The 18,539-nt window shown below is 41.1% G+C and overlaps 1 protein-coding gene across 3 annotated transcripts in view; it reads left to right on the top strand.

Moving 5' to 3' along the window:
* ARHGEF28 (Rho guanine nucleotide exchange factor 28) overlaps positions 1 to 18,539 on the top strand; it is a 168,178-nt gene that overhangs the window by 55,316 nt on the left and 94,323 nt on the right. For all 3 annotated transcript variants that reach the window (XM_044446481.1, XM_044446480.1, XM_044446483.1), the window contains 5 exons: positions 160 to 343; positions 2,967 to 3,147; positions 8,589 to 8,661; positions 12,058 to 12,110; positions 13,228 to 13,288. In XM_044446481.1, coding sequence (XP_044302416.1) covers positions 160 to 343; positions 2,967 to 3,147; positions 8,589 to 8,661; positions 12,058 to 12,110; positions 13,228 to 13,288 — 552 coding nt within the window. The remainder of the gene's footprint in view (positions 1 to 159; positions 344 to 2,966; positions 3,148 to 8,588; positions 8,662 to 12,057; positions 12,111 to 13,227; positions 13,289 to 18,539) is intronic.

Here is an 18,539-nt window from a genome sequence, read left to right as displayed (position 1 = left end):
GGATTGCAGTAGGACTTTGGGATTCTATAGAAGTGGCTTTTATTTTGGAGTTATTTGTAACTACTCTTAAATGGAATATTGTTACATTCTAGCATACATAGAGACTATAAAAACTATGTAGTTGATTTTTAATACATCCATGTGTGTCTTTTATTTTAGATACTATACATAAAGAAACCATTCTCCATCTCACAATGAGATTTGGTTTGGTTCAGCTTTCCCAGTTCCTGTTATTCCAACCAGGTGGGACAATTGCAATCACTCTGCCTAATGAAGATGGGTTGACACCATTGGACTTGGCCTTACAGAACGGACATTTCAGACTTGCTGACATTTTCTCCAAGTAAGTTCCCTGGCTTAATGTGATACTTTAATGCTAAGAACCAAATTATATGTCGGCTTTCATGTATATCTCTACTATTTTATGGGATTTTTCTAATGGAGACGTTAAACTAGAACTGCCCCATAGGAGTTCAATACTGTGTTATTCACTTCCTAGAGCTTCATTATAAAATGTAAGCTAATATTTGGACCTCTTGTGGAGTTATTATTTATTTGTGAAACCTGGCATATTCTAAGATCCTGAGGTAAATGATAGCATCAGTCAAGTTTATGAAGGGAATGGGGTAATATCCAGCCTTCTCACAATGTAAAACTGACAAGGAAGATAGCCTGCTAAAGGAGAGTCAAATGTGTTTTAATCTCGGGGGCCTGGTTCAGCCAATGCGCATCTCTTCAGAATCAAGGATACTTAGGAAAAAACAAAGATTATGTAGTTTGTTGAATACATAGAGTGGTGAGAAATGGTGCAGATTATCAGTACAGAAGCAAAAGAAAGGTTTAGTCACGGGGCTTTCCTATTGAGGCGGATGCTGCTCCTGGGGCACTAGTTATTTGGACATTCCAAGTAGAAAGACAAAAAATAATGCTTCTTGCCATGGATTTTATTCAGTTGTTCTCTCCCTCTGACTGTCAGTATACTTAAACAAGCTACCTCCTCTTCCTGGGAGACAAGGGGGAAGGGGAAGAGGAAGCCCAGCAATCCAATGAACTTCAGCAAAAGGGTGTGTTAACATCCATATCTTTAGGATGCCCAATGAGGAACTTGCAGCACCTGGTCTTTGGTGATCTTATATGGTCACTGAGGCCCTACAAGTTTCTCACAGTAATTAAGTCAAACAATTATCTGTGGCTACACTTAATCCCTGTGCTGGACATTGGGAACAGTTTAATCTCAACTCCTTTTCACAGTGTCTTTTATTTATCAATTACAATCCAAAATGAGTTAAACATTAGTATAACCCCTCTAGCAAAATGTTTGGCTGCACCCATTTCACTTGAAAATCTAGTTTTTCTAAGCAGCTGTTTTGGATTTTTCAAGATCAGGACTTAAGGTGCAATTTTTCAAGATCAGGACTTAAGGTGCAATCTTACGTATGTTTAGATGGAAATAACTCCTATAACTCTCAGCACTCACTAACTTGTATGGCTGGTTGGAGCAGGCTGGGAGTTGTAGGACCTTTTTTGCCTAAATAGGCTTAGGATTATGGCCCTTGTTCTTTTTAGCTCCACAAAAACTTATGCCAAAATGTTTTGTTTTTTATGCCAGGAGTGGGCCAACTGCAAGCTGTGGAGTCTGCTTTGTTTTCAATTAGAAATCCAAGATCTATTTTGTTAGCTTATGGGGAAAAAATGTACACTTAGATTTAAAGAATTCTGGGCCCAAGAATTTGTTCTGAAAATTAGAACTGCATGTTGCTTTCAGCCCTTCCACACAATAATCACACCTTTCCCCAAATTGCCTTAATTTCAGCAGCATAATTTGGGAGTGTGAGTCATTTTAGTGCTGCAGCAAAACCCTTGTTAATCTACTGTAAATACTCCAGGAACCTGTCAGCAAATCCTGACCTACCTTCTACCCTGTCCTGCTTTAAGGAAGTATAAGACTCTTTGTCGCTTTTGTTGCAACAGACTAGCACAGTCTCTGCTAGCCGGTCCCATTGTCTTCTATAACCTTCATCTGTCGGCAGCTTAGTTATTAGTCTCTTTTTCACTTTCCTTACCTGGGTTGCTTTCCTATCAGATCTTGATAGCTTTCAAAACACATTGGGAAAGAATAACTCTGAAGGCCTTGGAGACTCCACTTCCTGCATAGTATCAGAGGTTCACTAATGTTGCTTAGATTTTGTGTTGCCTCCTACTTGCCTTTGTCCTGCAGTGCTAAATTGTTACATGACACAGTCAGCAAGGTATGCTGCTATTCCTTCTCACGCCTGTGTTTTTATTGCATGAGTTTTAATGTGCTTAATTGCAACTTTGTTCTTTTATCCATATTTTATTGTCAGTCACCTTGAGCAATATTTTTCATGGAAAGGCACAGTATAACTTTAATTTTATAAACATCCAAAGTAGAGAAGCCAAATGAGAAATGAGAAAAACAATGTCGTTATTGCCCCCTGTTGAGCCATATTCCTCATCTATTTCTAGTTTTGAACAACACAGAGTTTGTTTGAAAATTGCTGCATGCTTTCATTTGCATGAGAAAAATGGCTCAACTCTGTTATTTCATATGTTATGAAAGTCACACTTGTTTGGAACACTCAGACAATGCACAACTCCCTTGAGATTTTCTGTTTTGTGCTGCCTTATGCTAATAAGTCTGCTAGCTGCTGTTTCTTTTTGACTGCTGTAGAAGGTTTGCTTTTAAATGGGCTGCATCTTTTACAAAATAATAGAAGAACAAGTTTTAGATACCAATTATTTTTTTCTCTTCTACTTGTTCTAATGTTTGTGCTTTAAAAATAATCTTGAAAAAGCATGTCTCTTGTCAATCTTTTATGCCATTTTTGTCTGAAAGTTCTGCAAAAGGCAGGTTAAAATTTGAAAGAGCATGGATGAGGAGCTCTTAGGTCTGCAATTCATGGTTTCTGTGCTCTTACCTCATTCTAGTGGATGTCTTTTTACAGAAAGCAGGTCAGCCATCCATTTGAGATCTCTAAGGTGTTGCTCGGAGAAGATGCTGCCCTACAGTTTGCTCATTCATCAGGAATTCTGTCACTGACCTGTAATCACACGGCAGATCATTTGCTAGAATCTGATGTTCAGCTGTTCAGGAAATACTTCTGGGATAGAGCTTTTTTGCACAAGGTAAGTGCCAAACTACAATACAAAGAAGTGTATTTTTCTTTTTGCAAATAGTTGTCTTCTCATGTTCAGTTGTTTTTCCTTTGGTGAAAACTTTGAAAATAGTCAGAGCTTTGAGTAATACAGAAGATAAGAGTCTTGTGGCACCTAAAGCACTGTCACATTTATTGTGACATAATAGAACTTGAGTATGCTCTGCTCAGTGAGCAATTACATCATAAATCTGTTTGCCTTTCAAGTGTCATCCTGCAGAACAGGATTGCTTATCTGTTGTCCCTCCCGTGACAGCAGCTTTATTCATCAAAAAGAGGGTGTAGAACATTAACAGCTATACACATGTATTTGATGGCTTTAAAAGTTGTATAATCTATCTTAAAGTCTGGTATAATTTTCCCTGAAACTTACTTCTGAGTGGATGGATGGATAGATAAAATAAGGATTGCACTGCAGAGCAAAAAAATGAACATAAAACTCCATGTGAACTATTAGAAAAGCTGGCCAAAGACTTTTTGCTGCCTGAGGCAGAGCAGCAAATGGTATCTGCACCGAGCCCCTGCACCACCTGGTCAAGGTGCAGAGTGCCCGAGGCTAGCCTGTGCGAGCCAGAAAGTCCCACAAGTGCATTCAGAGGCAGCACTTGTGACAGCCAGCTCACCAGGGCCGGAGCTGTGAGTCTCATTTGGAGCCCTGAATCCCTGGGAAGCCATTTGCCTCATGAACTCACCATCCACAGGCACTTGCTGAAGTAAAGATGCAGGAGCCCTGGTGATTTCTGATCCTTCTGGAGTAGCTGGATTTTTGCCTCCATGCGCTTCACCTCCTGCAGCCCCCTGAATATGTCTGCCTTTTTTCTAGCGTCAAATGCCCTCCTTTACCCTGCCTATATATCCCCGGGGTGTCCTTAGGAAGCAGGTGCCTTTAAAGACAGTCTGTTCCTGTGGACCTGAGCCCCAGATCGCTTTGGTACTAGCCCCACCCCAAGTGTCTTTTATTTTTTAAGTAGCAAGTAAATAAATAATGTTGCAGTAGTAGCAGTTTTTGTATTAAATAGCTAAGAGACTGCTGCGCTTTCAAGAAACCCAGAATCAGTCACCTGCATAATAGGAGGGGCAATTTTGCCTATTGGGCAAAAACCATAAAAAGTAGGTGCAGGGCCAGCCCTGGGTGTGGGCAAACTGGGCACTTGCCTGGGTGCCAGGCTGAAGACGGGGTAGGTTGAATGACTCGTTGTTTCTCAGTGTACAGAGTGCAGTGAGCATGGGGGAAAAGACAAGGGGAAAAAAGAATCTCTAATCTCCTCTCGCTTCCCAACCCCCACCTCAAAAAACGTTCCACAGGTTCTACAGGTTATTTGGGTCCTAAATAAAAAAACAAACACTCCCATTAGTTTCCAGTGTTCAGTTTCATAGCACTATAAGCGTTACAAATAGCACAAACACAATAAATCATAGAAAAAGAAAGTGTAAATTGATTCCTGGACCACCAAAGGTACTCTTCAGCCAGGATGCCACTTAGCCTTGAGGAGATCTGGACTGGGTAACTTAATTCCCAGGGATGCTGATGATACTCAGGGTGTTTCTGGAAAAAGAGCTTGTAGCACTAGTCAGCAAAAAGCAGGACATAATCTCAGTTCTTCCTTAATGGAATGTTTGTGGTGAGACATAAATAACATGCACACAAAGGAAGAAGTGGTGGGAAAACACAAGAGGGCTTCAAATGGAAGATGATGACATCTGGAGTCCCTGTAAAATCATGTGAATGAGAAAATACAATTGCACAATAGAAATCTTACCTGAAAGCACCCTTAGTAAAAACAGGCAATCAAGTTGCACTGCTTTCAATAGAGCTGAAGAATGCCTTAATTTTCTTTCAACTGTACCTATTATTGCTTCATTACAATTTATTTGCTGCCACAAATCTTTCAATTTGGAATAGATATTAATACACATTTCAAGTTACATTGTTTTATTAGATTAGATGCAGAAAATATTGGGATGAAAACATGAGAAGAGCCACACTGGATCTAGTCTAGCATTCTGTACACAGGGTGGCAAACCAGCTGCCCACAGGATCCCTCAGGGAGGATGGGCTCAAGACCTCCTCTTACCCAAGCTCCTCAGCAGCTGCTGCATTCAGGCATGCACCTCTGACACAGGAGGGAGAACACAGCCTGAAGGCTATGAGTCACTGATATCCCCCTCCCTCACGAATTTGTCCAATCGCCCTTTAAAGCCATCCAGATTGATTACTTCCTGTGGAAGCGAGTTCCATATATCCTGTGTGAAGAAGTGCTTCCTTTTATCTGTCCTAAACCTCCCCTTCATTGGATGACCCCAGGTTTGAGTGTTCCTCACCACTTTCTGCACACCATGCATTACTTTGAATACCTCTATCATGTCTCCCTTTACTTGCCTTTTTTCTAAATAGCCTCAGTTGTTACAGCCACTTCTCACTGGGGAGGTGCTCCAGCCCTCTGTTCTTTCTTGTTGCCCTTCTCTGTACTTTTTCCAACTCAATAATGTCCCTTTTCAGGTAAGGCAGCCAGAACTGAACACAATATCCCAAGTATGGTTATACCAAAGATTTGTTTAAGGAGAATAAGATTTTGGCAGTTCTGTTTTCCATTTATTATGCCTAGCATGGAGTTTGCCTCTTTCAACAGGAGTTGTGCACTGAGCCAACATTTTCATTGAACTTTTACTACTACCCAAGATCCTCTTCTTGCTCAGTCACTGCTAACTCGGATCCAAGCAGTATGTACTTGAAGTTGGATTTTTTTGCTCCAGCATGGATTACTGTACCTATTATTTAACCAGTTGGTGATCCATAAAAGGACCCCCAACCTTTTATTCCATTACTGCTTAGTTTGCTCAAGAGCCTTAGGTGAGGGATTTAGTCAAAAACCTTTTGAAAGCTGAAGTAAACAATGTCTACTGGATCACCTCTTTCTACATGTTTATTGATGCTCTCAAAGAACTCCAAGAGGTTAGTGAAACAAGACTTCCTCTTGTGGAAGTCATGCTGAACTCCCCCCTGTCCTCCTGTCCCTCCAGCAGGACTTGCTTACTTTTTCTAACCTTAATAATGCTTTCAAGCAGTTTACTCAGAACAGATGTTAAGCTAACTGGCCTGTAATTTCCCTGGATACCATGGGAAATATTGTAAAACTGGTTTGTTGTTATAACTAAGCTAAAAACAGGAATGGGAACATTTAGTGTGGTTCATATTTACATACAAATCTATCTAAAGGCACAATTTCTTAGCTGCTAGAGAAGGTCTAGATGGCAAATATGATTATTCAGAATTCCAGCTCTGACTTCAGAAACTTGCTCTGAGGTCGGAGCTGAAACTCCAGACTCAGAGCACCCTCTCTTCAGCTGCAGCTCTGAGGTCACAATAGCAGCCTTTGAGATGGTATTGTGTGGGTGTTCCAAGGAATGGGTAGGGGAGGAGATAGGGTCTGCCAGCTTGTATAGTATCCTGGACATGCTGCAGCCTCCTCCAGTCATGCTCTGGGGCAAAACACTCAGATGGCCAAATCAGTTTTTCAGGAGGGGAGAAGCATGGAGGAAACCTTCACCTGTGTGCTCCTTTCACCTCCATAGCATACCTGTAATCTTTCCCTGCTTCCCCACATGCTGGTTGTGTGCCGCACAGTTTGCCTAATTACCCTTACAGTGTACAGTTTCCTGTATCATCTAAACCCAGCAAGCTGTGAGGTGGGGTGGCTTCTAAGCTACCCTAGAACCCAAAGGCATTCCTCACATGGTCCAGACGGCACAGGAAGCTGTGCGCCATGTGGGTAGTTAGGCATACCACATGGCACGGGACTGACCCATGAGGGGGGGTGGTGAGCCCAGCCATTGGCAAATGTATACATTCTAACTGAAATTGCTGCTGCTGTAATGAAAAGGCATTTATATGCAAATTAAATGAAAATTGTCCTAATGTAGAATTAAGAAGTGCTTTGTGCATAATGAAAGATGGAAAAGAAGCTGGATTATGCCTGACCCAGCAGTGTGACCTCTACACTACAGTGCAAGAGAATTTGTAGGAAATGTCTAAAAGAGTCCATATAATAAACAGGATGTCCTGGGCAGACTAGTCACACAGGCTATTCAGAATTTTGCAGAAAAGCTATAAACAAGACGTTCGTGTAACTGCCGAAGATTAAACTGACCTCCGGAGGAAAGCTGATAGGAGCTGGGGAACATCCAGTCTGGGATGAATCATCACCAGGAGACGATACTGAAAATGTTCCTGACCATCTAAATAAGGATGGGATACAGTCAATGACTGTTCAGTAGGACATGATAGCCAAAGAGGACAAAAGCCCATATGGGAATAATGCATGTACCAGAGACATTGAGGAAGAATACCAGGTATAGGTGTGTATATGCTAATACAAGAAGCCTCCAAGACAAGATGGGAGAATTGGAGTGCTTGGTTTTCAATGGAATCCAACTAGCAGAATTGCTATCTCTGATATAGATTATGTAAGCAGGACAGAGACGAGCATTCTGGGGGCAGCATTTCTCTTTATGACAGAGGGCATACAGTCAAGTTGGAAATCTTGAATGAGGAAAACACCTCTATAGAACTGCAGTGAAGGGCCATATCAGGTGGCTCCAAAAGTAAGTTAATGGCTTATTGTCCCCTCAGCTAAGATGGTTAGGGCGATATTCAAATGGAGAACGAAAGCAGGGAGGCATCCACTGGAGAATGTTTTGTAGGGCTGTGTGACTTCAGTTATCCTCATATAGACTGGATACATGCATGTTCTGATCACAACAAACAGATAATGGTTCTGAAATACCCTATCAGGTTTTGCCCAGTGGAACCAACCAGGGAGAGGCAGTCTTGGACTCAATCCTATGCCCATGACATAGTATGCCATAAATGTTCTTGAATCGGGTGAAAGCAGTGACTACAGTGCTATCATATTTAACACATGCATAAAAGTAGGCAATTGGCAAAGCAAGCCGGCACAATCATGTTTTATTTTTAAATGCAAAACCTCCCAAACATGAGAGGATTCAATGATATGAAAGCACAGAACAGATGGGTTACAAGGGGCCAAGAAAGCCATCAAGTTCAGCCCTGTTGGTGCAGGATCCCAGTCATACCATCTGTTACATATGGCAGATTAGGAAAGAATACTTGTTAGGAAAGGTCTTCTGACATTTAAAAGACTAACGCATTTATTCTGGCGTAATCTTAAGACCCACCACCCTTTGGCTGTGTGCTTGCCCACTGCCTGCCCGGCTCTGCTCACTGCCAGCACGCATGATGTACCAGCTGTGAAGGAAACCAACCCTTGAAATAATGACGACTTTATAGCATGTTCAAGCACTGTCTGAGTTTATTTTGTGAATGTTTCATTGAAGATATTAATTGTTTGATCTCTAAGGTAGCGCAACAGATATTTTGTTTTTATTTTTAAGAATCTTCCCCCAAAGCATGCTGAGACACTGGGAGACGTACAGATGCCTTGCAACCCTACAACTTCTGTAGAAGGTATAGTTTTTCAGTCCGCAATCCATTGCCACATTACATGTGTTAAAATCCACTGAAATAGCATTCGCTTTCTGTGCAATCCGCTATACAAAAATTTCCCAAATATGTTACAATAATTATGTTCAGCTGAGCAGCGTGGAATAACGAAATGATTGTCTCTTCTATCTGCAGAATTGTTGTGAGGGGGGAAAATGAGATAAGCACTTCAAATACTTTGAACACTGATATGCTAAAAACCATTCTAAAAAGCTTCATTAAAACCAACTCCTTGACAGAAAATTAACATTTCTGAAACTTTACCGTTCTCAAAGGCTGTGATATAACTCAGGACTTTAAAACAATGGCCCCAGTCCCAGGAGGCTAACAGGGCCTGGAGAAAATGAAAGTGTTGGGGGCCTCAGAGTTTCCTTCCACATGGATACGTAAGCACACGGGCTCTGCTGAACGTTATGTCAGGTGTTAACCCAGAGAAGGTAAGGCAGAGAGGAAGAAGCATGTGTTATGGAGACAAACTGCTGCAGTTTTGACACCCCCCCCCACCCCAAACCCTGGATTGGTAGATATAAAATGGTTCTGCATGCAGATAATCCTGCTTTATGAACAAAAAACTGTGAGATGGAAAGGGAAAGAATCTCCTGGCTTAGACGAGTTGCCCTTTTCTCCACCCAGCTGTTACATGCCCCATCCTGCATGAGTAAAGCCTTGAACCATGTCTGGGGGAAAATAGTTAGCATATTGCCTTCCTTTTCCTGCTGAGGATTTGTTCAGCTGAGAGGTCTTTGTGTAATACTGTTTGGTTCAGTTGATCTGGTTGCAGTCCTATGCAGAAGTCAGTGCAAGTTGCATTTGTCATGAATGAAGTATGAAGGTAGAGTGACGCTATTTTGACTTAGTGGTAACCATTTGTCATTCATTTGAAAGTGCCAGAAGAGGGCAGAATTCTGCTGAAATATTTTTCTGGAATATGGTGAATGATTGTTGCAGGTTTTTAGCAGTTAAAGTATTTAGTGCTTTAATTTTGAGCATGCCTCTTTAATTCAGTGAAGATCATTCCTATCTTTTCCAAAATTCCATTTTTGTGAAGCCAGTTAGTTCCATCACATTTCTGTGGGCTTGCAGAGATATCTATCTTAATCAAGATGGATAGCAACAAAAATTTACAGTGTGGGAGGTAAGGAAAAACCATTAATAAATAGTAATGTTTCATACTTTCACAGGAATGTTCATACTTTTAAGTTCTGTAAAGCACCAAGCATAGGCCATGTGAAACTGTCATGCTCCACAACTTTCATTTACTGAATTCAGTGGGTCTTAGCACTTAGTAAGTCTGCATAGAATGGCAACCTTAAATATTCCCAAGATAGTCCTTTAAACAATTGTTTCCACAAGTAACATAGTTCCTTCATTTCTTGTTTTGCTTGTGCATTCCAGGGGTAGAGGTCAGTGTAAGTGCTTTTTCTGCCTTAACTGTGATTCTTGCTTAACTCTTAAATCAAAAGATGCTGAAGAACCATTGATTACCTTTTAATTAACAAAATCTGTTTGATAGATGAGTCCTTTAAAGAGAAAAGCCTAGCAACACATCCATGGCAAATAACAAGTTCACTTTAGAATTCAGTGTTCAGGGAATGTTCTAGGAAATATTTAGAAGAACTAATTAGACCATTCTTTGGGCATTAATATAAACTTTGCCATCATGGCCAGACTCACTTTCTATATATAATCATGTTGCCAGCTGACTCTTGTCATTTTTCCTCATCTTCTAGTTGGTGGATAATGGTATAAAAAGAAATGGTGTCTTGTTAATGCATCTAAATATGTTGTCGTTGTCAGATGAAGTATGTATGGTGATTTTTTTCATTGTGATTGTGGGTAACCTGCTTGCATCTTGAGCATGCCTGCCACCTGCAGGCTCCAGATGTGGGAAAGCAAAGGTGAAATGCTTAGCATCGAAGGCAGATGGAAGCCTCCGTAGGCAAGAGGATAATGAATATTCTGTTGGCTAGATATAGATAGTGCAATGGGTCTCTATTCCTGCCTTGACAGTACAGAATTTAGAGTCATTCTGCAGTATTCCAAAGTTCTGTGCTTGATTACTGGGTTAATATAAACAGTCTGTCATTGAAACTGGCGGCTGCTGTAGGCCAGCGGCTAACGGGAACTTTCTCTGCACTAGAGAAAAATTACCTGTGACACCAGTGTTAAATTTGGCTGTAAGTACACAGGTCAAGAATTTGATGCATATTTGGAGTTGAGGCAGTATTTGTATTGCAGGGAACGCACTGGTACCATTGCATATACAACATTTCATGTGCATCATGAATCTAGCAAGGGTTGAAAAATCAGACACAGTTCCTGACCAAAGTGCTAAAAAGGTCACCTCTTTTATAAAGTGCATGTCTTACTAGCTTCGTGTGCATAGCAGTAGCTTGTGGGAGCCTCCTGACAGATTACAAGAGAATTGTGTATATTCTTCTAGTATAATGTGCAAAAGGGGTCTTGTCCTACCTTTTGGTGAGCAGATACCAGAATCATGCTTAGATGTTAAAAGGAAGCCCAAAAGACTCATGTGGCTCATCTGTGCTTCCTCCATCATGCTTGTATATAACTTCTGAAGCTGCCATTTCCATGCAAATGTAAAGCTGTATATAGATTTACATCACATGTAAGAAGGCTTGATACAAAAATGAACAAGTAAAGTACAGCTAAAAAGAAATAGCTACAGAATGTTTCAGTCTCTTCGACAACAATATTTACTTTTAGCTAACCACATAGGTTGTGGGGTGAGGTGCTTTGGCTCAGAATATTCATGCCCGTCTTTCATAATACCAGCACTGTCTGTGACCAGGGAAAAATGAATTAAATATGGATTTAGTGCACTGTGTCCTTCCTTCAGAGTTTTGTAAAGGAGCCAAGAAGCAAAATAATAACATAAGCACAATTGTTCCCTGTAGTGAAAGGGAAAGGGTAGTGTGTTTAATGCATGAAATTGCCTTTCTTCCTCCTTCTCATTTTTTTAATCAAATCAAAATCTCATCTACACTATCATGTGTACATTATCACGTGCCTGTGAGAACCTGCACTGCTTGACAACAACACATTAGCTAGTAAGGCCACTTTGATTCACCAAGCTGTTTCTCAGAATGGCCTTTAAAACAAAGGGCTCACTTACAATTAGCCCTTTAAAATAACACAACAGCTTATTGTAGAGCCATTTAGTATTTCAACCACAAGCATGCTACTTTGAGAGCAGTGCATATGGTAAAAGAACATTATGCAGGCCTGGATATTTCCTTCTGATCTCCCCTTTTGGTGTGTGGTATATGAGGAGGGGGAAGAATTATCTTCCTCAGCTGGGAACCAGAGTCTAATGAAATGTTCCTTTTCTTTGAGCAGATCTGGTGGACATGATATCTGAGGAGCCATCTCTTAAAAATGAAGATGTGATGGTACGCTTCAGTTACTTCTTTATGAATTGCTAAAATCAAATGGGGTTCCCATGCCACACCCTTTGCTTTGATATCTGAACACCTACCAGAATCAAATATAATATTGGCTAATGCTTGCCACGCAGTACTTTCTGTACTTGTTCCAAGATTTTTTTTTTAAAAAGCAGCAGCAGAATAATTAAAGGACGGTTGGGGAGGGGAGTTATTTTGTTGTTGAACAATGTGGAATCGGTAATCCTAGTCAATCTATTGCAAATCATTTATAGATCTACCAGTAGAGCCCAATCTACCTTCTCCCATCCAATCTTCGCATAGTGGGCTACATGGTCTACTACATGAAGACTAGGACTGTTGATCCTTCTTGCCCAACAGGCACTCTGAGGTCTTAGCTGAAAGCCTTTTCCAACTTTCCTGCTACTTTAGAACCTGAAGCCTTCTTCATTGCTAAGCATGTACTTGTTCAGTGAATTATGGCCCCTGTCCCTTACTTTAGCATGTCGTACATGTCTGAGCCTTTTGCTCTGGGCCCTGCTAACCAGCACAAGCATGGGTATAATCAGGCCAAACTATGAGAGTGTTTCATGGGCATGCACCTAAGTATCTAAATCACATCAGGGAATGAATCTGCCAAAAAGGAGAACAGATGGCTCTGAGCACCTGTGATCTGTGCTGACTGCTCCTCTGTATTTTAAAGAGAATTGCAGATGGTTGACCTACAGCTTCTGGGAGTGTTGCTTCTTTGTATGGGGCTTCTTAAAGAATAGACATGGACAGGATAAAATATATCTGTTTTGGACAGGTTGTTGTCTTCTTGGCCTTATTTGAAATATAAAATTCCCAGTAGCCTAAAATAGTGGATGAGCCATCAACTGTTGAGATATTATAAAGCTTATGATTGTTGTTTGGGAAAATTGGACTGAATCTTGCTGAGAGAATGGTCTCTCTTCAATCTGTGTCAACAATTTTGTTTGACATTTTGGAAATAAAAGTTATATATTGAAATATGGCAAGTGTATCCATGCTTTTGAAAAAGACATATCACTCTGTTTTGATTTTCCCCAGCACAGTTATGACAGAGCACAAGGTGCAATATGATCAATTCTCATTTGTTTTCTAGTTTTACAGAGATCGTATGATTCAGCCAATTGAAAATGAAGATGATGATGGAGTGGATTCAGGTGAGCAGCACCTTCAGCTATGTTCTTTAAAGTTTTTTTTAAATAGTTTATAATGCATGGGTTATCTCTGGTGAGTTAAAGTTGGTGTCTGAAGGCCCACAGAGGCAGATTTGGAAATCCCATGCAGGTGCTTGTGCCTGCCTCACTCCCTCTTTCTTTCTGATCCCTTGTAGCCCAAGCAGCTGTACATTGCTGGCATCAGGTTGTCTGTCTGGCTGCCTTCATGTGCAAGCACACATCCACTGGTGTGGGACCCCTTTCCAGTAAGGCAGTCCCATCCCACTGAGAAGTGTGTATGGTTCACCTAACTGTACAGGCTCAACCAAAATGGTTTTTTATCACACCCTGTCATCCCATCAGGACAAGCTGGGATGCAAGCTCAGTCCTTGCGTGGGGCAGCCCCTGCAGGGGAAGCTGGTAGATCACCTCTTTTTACCTGGGACTTGGAAGGCACATGGAGGCAGCAGGGAAGTCACCCACATACTCACCAAAGCAGGGCTGTAAGAGAACTGCTTGTGCTTGTCTTGGAAAAGAAGGTGAATGCTAAGGGCAGACAGTGACTAGAGCTGGGACTGAGTGGTCTTCCCTGGATGCATACTTGTAATGCAGTGCAATGTCATATTGAAGGACTAATGCAGACTTTGCATCAAATTCACATATAACAGCTTTCTCTTTCCCCTCATTTTTACCCTAGAATAAGTGGTAGGGGAGAGCTGGATCAGGCCCCTAGTGTGCTCACAGGGGACTTTCATCTTCCCTCTCCTCCTCTGCCTATACAGATCTGCTCCCTGCTCATGCTTATTCTACAGTAAAATTGATAAAATGGATTTAAGGTAATGTCTGTTTTCACCCAAAGTGTGTAAGAGCAATGCTGTGGTAGAACTATTCTGTTTAAACTACTTTTTGGGACCAGAGGGAGATGATTTTCTTTTTCAGTTACTAAAGAACAATGTATCGTTAACCAACAGTTAACTGACTACTCATTTCAAGCACAACCACCATTTTTCATTTGCAGTTTCTTTTTGGAGTTAGCAGAGATCAAATGAAAGCACAAGTCACCTTCCATAGTTTTTTATACTTAGTGTCTTTTTAAAAAGCCAGTGTTAATACGATGATGCAAAGCTAAGATCGTACCAAGCAGATGGTGATGGCTTCAGGGTTCAGAGGGCCCTTGGGCAAGACACCCTCATCAGGCTCTCCCTGCGGTGAGTCCGCATTCTCCCTGCCATTTTGGCAGCTGCTGTGGCTATTCTTGCTTACTCAACTGGCATAGAATAAGCGAGCAAGCTGGCGGTGGAATCTCCTCCTTTTCTTACCACTTCCATTGACTGGGACAAAATCAGAGTCTGGCAAATAAGCAAGGTACAGTGGTGAAGAGAAGGAAGACACCTCAGTGTGCTCTTGTCATTGGGTTTGGGCCCAACTGTGTCTGCCCCGATGCCAGCCCTACTGACAGGCCTTTCACACATCTCCTTTTTAGAATGAACATATATCTGAAATTTCCCCAAGAAAGTGTTCTTGAACTAGGGTGCAGGGTGGCCCTAATGTGATGAACATATTTCCATTTTAGCCATTCCCATACTTTGTTAAACTATCCCTTACCGGGGGTGAAGCTTACTGAAGTGTGCCTTGTTACTGTTGATTCATATTGGACTGGGTTGCATGATCAAAATAAGACACAGTGGCTTATTTCAGTTGCAGTATGTGATGGGTACATACACTGTGTAATTTCTACAATCAGTACCTGGGCATGGCTTGATATGTTGTCCAAACCGAAGCAGCATAGCCCCTTGGAAGGGAGATCAATTCTAAACTAACCTGTGGGTGTTTGTGGGACTGGTTTTTCTCCAACAAGCCATGCTGCCTGGGTTTAGATGAAAGGAGAAGTTGCACCCCGGTGGTGACAATGGAAAATGCACCGGCATGCAGTGTGATTTAAATCAGTCACCACGGTTTATTTTAATTGTGTAAATCAGGTCACTGTGTACTTGGAAAATTCTCTTTTACTACATAACACAGCAATACAATAGGTTTTTTTCTTGAGAATAAAATAGCAGTGGATAATATTGGTGCCAAAGACAAACTGGCTATTGTTTCTTTCAGTAATAGAAAGCATGTAGAACTTTGAGTTTCGTTTGTTATTTTCTTTTCTGCCACTTTACACTTGAATCTTTTCATTCACACATTAAATCACATGGAAATAAGGATATATAAAATAAACATTCAAATTAAATGCAGAAAATTGTTGGAGAAATGAACCTGGGGATCATGTTTCCAATTCTGAAATACCTTATAGTAACTGTGTGTTATTTGGAATGTGTGTGTTTTTCTTCTAGGCTAAACATACTCAATCCTTCAACATTTATTCAAACATTCCAGCTTCCTCTGTTTTGCTCTTCTCTGGTTATGTTTCGGAGAGTTGGTTCTGGAAAAGGGTTCTAGAGGCTTGTTGACATTGGAAAGGAACCCTGAAGTACTCAGTTATTTTGGATTGGGTTTGGTCTGAGAAGCAAACTCAGAGAGACAGTGGCAAGAACAGTTGACAAGCTTATGCATCTAGACATAAAAATGGCAAACGTGGCTCCAACAACTGTCACCCTATCAAAGGGGTCCCAGGATCTGTAGCCAAATAGCAGCCCGGCACTACTCTCTGCAGAGTGCCAAGAGAGGCATGTAAGGGTTAGCAGAGTTGCTTGATTCGTTGGCCTTGGTGATCCATGGCCATTTTGACCATGAATCGATGGGATGAGACATCCAAATGTAATACAATGATTGCAACTTTATTTTTCTGTAGATTAAATGGAATTGTTAAATCCATACCAAATTATAGGCTTTATCTGTTTGATTATCTTCTACTGCATATTGTCCGTTATAGTAGAAATCAGGCCAGTGTCTGCAAAAACATTCTGGGAAAACCATGGGAGATGTCTGTAGCTCTTATTCCAGTGTGAGAGATCATATGGAATTAGTAGGCATGGAATGGTAAACCATGCGTAAGAAGAAATCTAACCAATGAAAAGCTACGAATGCCAAAACAGGAAGAATATAGAAACAAACAGCATTCCTAGACTTAACTGTGCTGTGTCAAGGTAGGGGAGAGTTTGATTTATTTGTAATGGAAAATATGTAAATCTTGTTAACTGAGTTGGCACTTAATAACATTGAATACCATAGTCTTATCACACTAAATAGCTCTAAGTTGTTTTCTTAAACATTATTTTGGGTTTCTTCCAAAGCATAGTTTTATAAATAAACATAACTGTTCAGTAAAGCAGAGAAGACAATGAGTGACGTGACTAGGAAAAAAGTAGAAAGACAATAATAGCAGGGAAGGAATGATAATAATTGCAGATAGCTGTACCAGGAGAATAGCCAAAGACATAAGAATAGGGGTAGGCCATTGCTCCATTCTAGAGCTTGTTCTTTACAAGGAGGAGGTTCCAGGATTGTTCCCTGGCTGGATAAATTCCTGCTTGGAACCCTGGAAAGCAGCTGCCAGTCATCCCTGACTTCTAAAACTATGGATATAATTGCAATATAAGGAATTTTGTTTGGGGTTGCTTTGGACTCGAGCTTGTCCTGTTTGTATGTCCAAACATGAACATGAGTGCTTTTTTCAGGTGCAGTTTTGTGAGGAAGGGGAGGCATGATAGTGGAGTTTAAAATAATGCATGGAGTGCAGAAAGTGGTGAGGCAGACATTTTTCTCCCTCTCCCATAACACTCAAAATTGGGGTGATCTCAGGAGGCTGATTGGTGGAGGTTTAGGACAGATAAAAGGAAGTACGTCTTCACACAGCGCATATGGCATTGCTACCACAGGAAGTAGCAATGGCTGCCAATCTGGGTGGTTTTAAAAGGGGATTGGACAGACGACTGAGGTAAGGGGATACCAGTGACACTGTGGGCAGCTGGTTGCCACCATGTGTATGGACTAGATGGACCTTTGGTCTGGCCTTACAGGGCTTTTCTCATGTTCTTAAGTTGTATCCCAAGTATTTGCACTTAAAATGTGTACCTTAGAACACACATATTCTCACTATGGAGTTAGAATGAGAATTTGGGTATACAGATAAATACATTTTCCTGTCTAAAGTGTACTTTTCCCCTTCACATGAAACAAAACACAGAATGCAGTCAAACAGAGGAAGTGGGGCAATCCAAGCTTCAAAGTGGAGTTTGGAGAGGCCTGGTGATGGTGAAATCATTAGGTCACCCATGTCTAGGTCATCATTAACAACAAAGGACTACTTTGCATGGCTTTCTTTGTGTGTATATGTACAAAGGTCAGGTATGAGTTCAGTTCTGAGGCCCCCTCTGCAGCTGGCTAGCTCCTAGGCCCATCATGGCCTTGATCTGGCCCTGTCTGGAGGGTGCTGTTATAGAAGCTTTGGCCTTTCCTTGGGGAAATCCAGACTCAAAGGACAGAAGGTAAACCAAAAACAAGAAAGAGCAAGAAAAATCAACCCTATTCAGATGGTTGTTCCTACTTTTAAACATCTGAATGTAAACATCTGTCCCGACAATCTGCTGCAGGTGGCGAAGGTGGTGGGACTGTATAATCTGGAATAATAGCAGCCTGGTTTGAACAATTACAGTGTTCAAGAGACCTGGCAGCTGCAGATTCTATTTTTTTCTGAGCTCGCTGGCTTATGCTAAGGAGGTGAGAGATTCTGCCGGTAACAGCTTGCACTCCAGAAGATAAAGCACACTGAGGCCAAATGCTTGGCATGCTTCATGGTATGACCAGGGTAGCAGCAGAAGATTTAAAAGAGTCTGTCTTTTAAGTTCTGTTTGTTTCCTCAGTTTGAGGAATTTATCAGAAACATCAGCTACACTCTGTGAATCACAGGAATTGCAGTGAGATCTGTATAAACTCTGAATTCAGTATCATCTTTTCATAGATGTATTTTAAACATGATTATAAAATATATACATTTACTTGCTACTCTCAAAAGAATAAATAAATCTTTTTTAAAGCATTATGGTCCCCTCCCCCAGTTTATCTGTGCTTTATTAACCTCAGATGAGTTAAATAATTATGATGTCTTGCTTCAATTTAAAAAGAATGTTTGTCAGGTCTGTCTTCATCCAGATGTGGCATATTGCTATTACAGCAAGCTGTTCTGTGAAATAGACGGCATAGATGGGGCATAATGGTGAGAAAAGGACTGCAAGCAAACTATTTACATGGCTTTGGGTATGAGGCAGAGCCAGCAAAGCTGGAATCATCTTTATATGCACACTAGATC

The sequence above is a fragment of the Varanus komodoensis genome, unplaced genomic scaffold (assembly GCF_004798865.1).
Source record: "Varanus komodoensis strain SLA01 unplaced genomic scaffold, ASM479886v1 scaffold5, whole genome shotgun sequence".
Classification (NCBI taxonomy): Eukaryota; Metazoa; Chordata; class Lepidosauria; order Squamata; family Varanidae; genus Varanus; species Varanus komodoensis.
This window is presented reverse-complemented; position numbering and strand designations above follow the sequence as displayed.